Genomic DNA, 7,956 nt, shown 5'->3' on the forward strand with positions numbered 1-7,956 from the left:
GGAATCCTTAGGTTGATATTTTTCATAACAACGTTACACCGATTGACCATGTGGAATATCTTTTGCTAGTTGCCATGTTGATCACGAGTTATTCTTTTGATCCTAAGTATATTTAAAAATAAAATTTAATCATCTTTAGCACACCTAAGAATAACTTGGAATTAATGAGAACTGTAGCCTTAAAGAAAGTGATCAAGTTTCCTTAAATGTATAAGTTATTTGTATTTACTTGTTTTCTTAAGGAATCTTGACGGTATAAGGGACATTTTGTTTATAAGAAAGGATATGCATCTTATTCTTGATCCGTGTTTATTATCCTACTAGGCTCACCAATACTTCATTTTTTTCTAACTTGAGCACAACATTGAACTTTTACACATAAAAAGTTTAGTAGTGTTTTTTATTAACACATTTCAATTATAACTAATCTTACAACCGAGAAAAACAATGGTTCAAAAGTTCTCATATCTTATTGCATTTGGTACCGATTCCCTTAAAAGTTATCAGAGAAGACAGGCACACACAATATGGTATAATCTAGTCTTGTTCTAAACTTTTTAAGGAGTCAACTATTTTAGGTAAACGGGCATATCCTCCTATGAAAGCCCCAGTTGAACCAAAAGAAAGATGTACACGGGCTTAGATTTGGCAAGATGTGCACTTGGGGTTGAAGTTCTACAGTCGAAATGATGCACCCATGTGTCAAAAAATAGGGGAGATGTGTATACAATAAAGGGCACTTGGGGACCAGAGACAAGTGATGGGTTTAGCATTGAAACATTGATAAATAATGTTATACTTACTATTTATTTGTGTCATTTTACTAATAAAGATAGGATTCGTCAACGCATACGGATATCATCTCTTTTAGAGAGATTGTGTAAGTAGATGGTAAGAATAGCATAATAATGCATGCAAACTGAAAAGTGTTACACCAATATATAGCATTATTAATTTACATATTATACAATATATATTACATACTTAATATTTCATGCACTTATAATGTAAATTAAAATGGCTAGATACAGGTATTATATTATTATTGTGTTTTGAATATAAAAAACTGAATACAGTCCAACCTTAGAGCTAACTCTAGTTTATTTTTGGGGTTTTTGAACTTTAATCCTTGAGGAAGATTAAAATTCAATAAAAACCTAGTGTTAGATTGGATATTGATTTTAGTCCTCTAATGTGTACTTAATTCAAATTTATATTATATTTATATTTTAAAATTAAAATTAAAATTAAAATTAAAATTATTTATTATTATTATTATACACATTTTAATTCATTATATTTATTTTACTTTCTCTAATGAGTGTACCTAAACGTCCATATCATAATATATTTTACTAAATTAGTGTACCAAAATGTCTGTATCTAAATATATTGTAGTGAATCAATGGCACATAAGAAAATATGCAAAAACATAAGTGTACCAAAAAATTCCGTACCTAAATATATGATATTAAACTAGTCTACCGAAATGTCAGTACCTAAATATATTATAATAAACTAGTGTACTGAAATGTCCGTACCTAAACATATTATACTAACCTAGAGTATCGAAATGGTCATACCTAAATATATTGTAATAAATTTGGCACATAAGAAAATATGCAAAAACATGTGTATCAAAAAATCTTTACGAAAAATTTTTCTTATATAAGATACTTACTATAATGAGAATTAAAATTTATAATATTTTCATAAAATTTAATTTATGAACACCATAAAATTATAAATAAAAAAGTAAGACATTTAATATGTTGGCATTAAATAGAGTCTAGGAACTAAAATCAATTTTTAATCTTGTATAATGTTCATCTAATTTAAGGATTAAAATCTAGTTTTCTATTTATTTTTTCTCTCCTTCTGGGTTTATAAATAGCGAGTGACACCTTCAGTCTCTCCACATCTGCAAATCTTCACGTGCCCTTTCCTGCTTCCTATCTGCCCTCCCTCCAATTTTATCTCTGAAGTTGTTGGTTTCTGAATTCTGATCGGTATTCTAGGAACCTCATCCAATTTCTGCTTCCGAGTCTTTGACCGTTAAGAGATAACTATCAACAACTATCAAAAGGCGAGAGTTTTAATCTGTTCGTTGGTTTACAAAGCTGAAAGCAGCTTTTGCAACATACCAACTTTAGCTTCAGTTTTCTAATTCATCACTACTATGGAGAACAACAAGAAAGTGGGAAGTGGTGCAAGCCATGGCTCTTCTTCTCCATCAGCAAGGAATCTGGACCATCTCTTTGGTCCCAAGGACTCCTCTTCATCTTCTTCTTCATCATCCTCCTCGGGATTATTTGGCTCTCTTTTCCCACCAGTCCCATCAACGGTACATGCTTATTATTTATTTAAGATTATCATTTGATAATCGTTTCATTTTCACTTTCACTTTTCTAAAAGCTCAAAACTTGTTTAGCAATTGTTTCAAAACTGAAAGCTATTTCTTGAGTTTTCAAAATTTGACTTAGATTTTGGTTTTCATTTGCTTTTGTAAAAACTACCAGGGTTTTTGAACTTTAATCCTTTAAGAATGTTAAAATTTAATAAAAACCTGGTGTGAGATTGGATATTGATTTTAGTCCCTTAATGTGTACTTAATTCAAATTTATATTTATATTATATTTTTGTCTTAATATTTAATAGATATCTTATTTAACATCATTACATTAAATTTTAAATTTATTATTATACACATTTTAATTCATTAATTTTATTTAACTTCCTCTAATTAGTGTATCTAAACGTCTGTATCATAATATATTTTACTAATTTAGTGTACCGAAAATGTCTGTACCTAAATATATTGTAGTAAATTAGTGGCACATAAGAAAATATGCAAAAATATAAGTGTACCGAAAATTCCGTACCTAACCATATGATACTAAACTAGTGTACCGAAATGTCGATACCTAAATATATTATACTAAACTAGTGTACCTAAATATCCATACCTAAACATATTATACTAACCCAGTGTACCGAAATGTTCGTACCTAAATATATTGTAATGAATTAGTGGCACATAAAAAAATATGCAAAAACATAAGTGTATCGAAAAATCTCTACGAAAATATATTTTCTTATATAAGATACTCACAATAATGAGAATTAAAATTTATAATATTTTCATAAAATTTAATTTATGAAACCATAAAATTATAAATAAAAAAGAGAAACATTGAATACATATGTTAACATTTAATAGAATCTAGGGATTAAAATCAATTTTTAATCTTGTATAAGACATTTTTCTAAATTTCATTTTATTTAGGGATTAAAATCTAGTTTTTTAAAACTACAATGATTATCCAACAAATCCTTGGTATTGTCATGTTTTCGGTGCGAGACATACATTCATTATCAAATTACAGCTTTTTTATTTTATTTTTTTTGTTAACCTGTGGGGTTTAAATTTTGATTTTAGGGAGCCGGGAGGGAGAGAAGGCAGGGCTTAGGAGATCAAGCTGGGAAGTATGGGAGTCCATGTTTTTCGGATAATAAGGGTGAAAGCAAAACCAGCAAAGCTTCCAATATGTATCAAAACGAAGCTGTGGAGCCATGCAACTTCAGTTCATCAATCTACTATGGCAGCCGAGAGAATTATAGTCCAAGAACTGGGACAACTGAATCCCACCAGCACCATACTGTAAGTGCGAAAATTAGGGTTTTGTTTTGGTTGTTTATTCTTATTCGCTTTTTATGAAGTAAACACTAATGATATTGTTTTAATTTAATTTTTAGTCTAAGAAAGATGGTGGCGAGGACGATGCAAATGGGAATAATGCAAACAGTGTTTCAAGAGGAAACTGGTGGCAGGGTATGATCTGTATCTGTGGGCTTTTTACTTATCTTCGCCGGATCCTTTATTTAGAAATCCTAAAAATTCCGTGATAATGATCGTTTATCATACAACGTGTGATCAGTTTTCTTTAAGTATTATTTATATTTAATTTTAAATTTTGAAATGCTTTCTAACAGTACGATATACGATGAACTGTTACGATTACGAAATTCCTAAGATCTCCAGAAAAAGGATTCGGCGAAAATCATTTTCCCTTAATAATGAATATTATTAGTTTTTATTCTCCATGATTAATATGTACGTTTGACGTCTCATTTCTGTAGGTTCACTTTATTACTAATTATTTGCTCTACGCATTATGTGAACTCGCCACCTAATAGCAGGTAACACGAATTGTCCTTTCTTTTAATATGCGTCGAATGGTATTATTGGTCTGCTCATATTAGAACAGGTGTGTCTATATTATTATATAATAAGTTAAATAAAATCTCAAATATCAGCACCATGTGAAGGTGTCACATCACATGAAAAAATTTCTATTTTTCACATCCTTTTATAACCACAAATATATGATGCTTCAAAGTGATAAAAGCAATAACTATTTGAAGAATTTTTCTTAGATATTCATCTGACGCAGAAATATGCTTGTTATGTTGCAGGGTCAAACACAAATATATATGTATGATCTCTACCTTGAAGCTATATATGTATGGAAAATCAAATAAAGATGGTGGTGTTATATATAGTACATATATAGCATGGCAGATAGAGCTAGCAGAGCAGCCATAACTGATTCAGAAACTTAACTTGGTGGGTTATTTTTATCCCACTTAGTCAAGTTGGCCAAGTTAAATTATATATGGATATGAGCTTATTAATCTCAGCTTTGATGTACTTTGTTTTGTAAGAACTTTCCATGTACTAATTAACTAGCACCTTGTGCTTTTCTGAATTTCAATCCTTATCTAATTAGTTTTACTGATCAAATCAATATATAATGAAGCCTTAGCTACTTTTTGTGTGATATTCTAGATGTCAATTTGCTTGGCTCCTTCCCTAAATTTTCTAAAAGTAGGAATCCCTACAAATTAAGGACATTGAATGCATATATAACTAGCAATGGTATATTAGTTTGGTTCTTCCAATGATGCTTAAAAAATTAAAGGTTCGGATTCACTAGATACAATGTGAAATGAGTTCAAAACACTGGTTTGCGCGATGTTAACTTCCTAACTAATCAGTACTTGAGCAGAACTTAAACTCTATATATTTGTAAGGTTCAATCATCAGACTTGCTATATGGGATGGGCCTACGGCCAGTAATGAGGAATTCGACTTTCGGGCCTAGCCCAACAGAACGTGTTTTTTTCACTACTACAAATTTTTACATACATGACGTAGTTTATGCGTCATGTTAAAAGTTTAATGATGCAAGCTTTTAGCGTCATCTTTGTAGGTGTCATTAAAGATATTTTTATGACGTTGAAAAAGTGTCATGTATTACTTTTAAGGACGCCTAAAAAGCATCATTGAATTAAGAATTTGTGTCATCTATTACCATGTAAGACGCGGAATAAGTGTCATAAATAAATGAATGAGCGACATGGTATACTAAACATGACATACTCACAATGTCATGTATAGCTGCTAGAGACGCCTAACAAGCGTCATTGAATTAAAAAAGTGTGTCATCTATTTCAATTTAAGACGCGGAATATATGTCATAAATATAGGAATGAGCGTCATGGTATACTAATTATGACATATGTAAAGCATGATGGACTATAGCACTGAAACCATTTGCAGTGTCATTGAATATTAGCAACGACACAAAAAGTGTGTCATAAGCCGTTTAATACATGTCCGTAAATATGTTTGATGACATATATAATGTATTTTTAATTTGAAATAATTCATCCAGAAAGCAAGATATTTACCTTAAATAAACTAGTATTGCTTCATAAATTTGTAAATCCAAGTATTACAAAAAAACAATCTCACAATCAACACATTTAATAAAATGTGTAGAGATTTCCTACTAAAATAAAACCACTTAATTTAAAATTTCACAAGCTAGCTAGTCTAGTGTTTTATCTATTAGGATGAAGTCATCAACATACTCAGCCCACTCTATTCTTAATGCATCAATTTCCTATTGAGTGTAAGTAGCTTTTTCTTTGAACTGCAACAAATCACAACCAAATGAATCATGTGACAAAAACTAATTTTAGTCATTAAGTAATAAGAAGGCGATAATAACTCGAAAAAAAATCACCGTTAGCTATAAATTAATTTACCTGAACTATAAATTACTTACAAAGAACATAATCTGCACACCTTCCACCTCATGTAACCATAACCCACTGCTCCCAAGGTAGCTGCTGGCATTATTAGTGATGTCATATTACCTGAAAAGGAAACCAAGAATTTCAATGAAAAGAAAAAAGAGAACCACTTCAAAATTGTTTCTTTCGTATTATGAACTGCATAACGCATAAACAAATAGTAGTGAGATACCAATATAGCAACTTGAACCCAAAATAAAGGGCATGGATGCATAATTATGTTTTTATACACAATAGGAAGAAAACACAAAGCAACAACTGAAGAATTTATTAGAAACATAGAGAGAAAGGTGAGATACCAATTTGGCTATTGTTCTCATTCACAAAAACCGTTCCCCCGCTTTTCGACGAGCCAATTTGCCCGGTCTCAGTTGTCATTCGGCTAATCTAAAATATAATCAAACAGGAAACTTCATACCCATACGAACAAATTCGACACAACAAAACAACATTCCATACTAACTTACACCAGCTTCCACAATATCAGTGCTGTGAGGGAATCATAGTCACCATCTATGTGTTCCCCATATCCATTCAACAATGATTGCCACCAAACCAAAAACGAACGCAAAAATCCATCAAATCTTCAGCAACCAAACACGAACTCCCAAATAAACAAACAAAACTACTAAACCAATCAAGGAAGAAGCTACATAAAAATGACGTAAGTTAGAAAGATGCGACCATAGTATGGTTCCACTTCTTCAGTTATCTTGGATTCTGAATGCATATAATTAATATGTATCAAATGTACTAAATAATCTACTGCTATCCTTAAATTCATTTTCCACTTATTTCAGAATTGAAGGCTATAGATTTATAACTTCAAAGAACTCATCCAATAAATGTCTTCTCACAATTATATTTAATACCCAATCTTACTGGATTGAGGTGCTATCGTGTTTAGAGTCTACACTCTAAAGTTGATACAAAAACACATGATGGAGAACCATAAAACATGAATGAAAGACCATAAGGGGAAATACATGCAATCATAAAAGAACCAACATACTGATAGCATCAAAATCAAAGTTAATCACTACTAATCAAACTCATTATATCTTGCAAAAGCAAGACATGAGTTTTTCTGACTTCCAATAAATTGAACAATAACGATAAAAAATCCACAATCGAAAAGAAAAATAATCCCAAAAAAGCAGACTAATTGAAGCTAGTTACTGATTCCACACACTCATTTGTGGTCATATTTCAGTCACCATCCAAAAAACATATATATAATCAAGCATGATATTCTGATTAATGTAGAATATAACTTTTATGTTCGTTCACTCTAATTTTTATTTGGTTAGTTTACTTTTGTCATCTATAATATCTGCTCATATTCATCTGAGGCCCTAAATTAAGAGAAACGAATGAGAAGTACAACACGAACCTGAATGACTTATTGCTTGATGGAATGATGCATTACCATTTGAAGTATACATATATATATATATATATATAGAGAGAGAGAGAGAGAGAGAGAGAGAGAGAGAGACGTAGCAAAAGAGAATGGCAAGCAAGCACAGACCTTATGATAGTAAATAAAATTAATCCGAGATTGAAAGATCGGTGGACCTTTCTTTGGAGGAGGGGGAGGGATAAACATAAGCGCATATTTTCTACTGATTTCTGACAATTGACAGGTGCCTTCGTACTCCACAATTTAAATTTGTAAATTTGAGTGCATTTTCTACTCCATGTTTGAACAGATCAAATCCACTACACTAATTTAGGGTTTCATGAAAAGAAAGTGCGAACAATTGAACAAGAAAACCTGAAAGATAAAGATAA

The 7,956-nt window shown here is 31.0% G+C and overlaps 1 protein-coding gene and 1 long non-coding RNA gene across 3 annotated transcripts; one reads left to right on the plus strand and one right to left on the minus strand.

The window, feature by feature from the left end:
* The first annotated feature begins 1,917 nt into the window (after window positions 1-1,917).
* LOC103453300 (uncharacterized) lies at window positions 1,918-4,843 on the plus strand. Its single transcript, XM_029105914.2, has 5 exons — window positions 1,918-2,344; window positions 3,440-3,661; window positions 3,757-3,832; window positions 4,141-4,200; window positions 4,477-4,843. The coding sequence occupies exons 1-4, from the start codon at window positions 2,180-2,182 to the stop codon at window positions 4,155-4,157; spliced, it is 480 nt and encodes a 159-aa protein (XP_028961747.1). The 5' UTR covers window positions 1,918-2,179; the 3' UTR covers window positions 4,158-4,200; window positions 4,477-4,843.
* A 906-nt stretch (window positions 4,844-5,749) lies between these two features.
* LOC103453275 (uncharacterized) lies at window positions 5,750-7,956 on the minus strand. 2 transcript variants are annotated; one of them, XR_531838.4, is made up of 4 exons: window positions 6,630-7,956; window positions 6,462-6,549; window positions 6,135-6,225; window positions 5,750-5,999 (listed from the first exon to the last, which is right to left on the minus strand). It is a non-coding gene; the product is annotated as an uncharacterized lncRNA (long non-coding RNA). The 2 variants fall into 2 exon arrangements; XR_011583252.1 differs by having other exon boundaries at window positions 6,115-6,225.

This window comes from Malus domestica, chromosome 07 (assembly GCF_042453785.1).
Source record: "Malus domestica chromosome 07, GDT2T_hap1".
Taxonomy (NCBI): domain Eukaryota; kingdom Viridiplantae; phylum Streptophyta; class Magnoliopsida; order Rosales; family Rosaceae; genus Malus; species Malus domestica.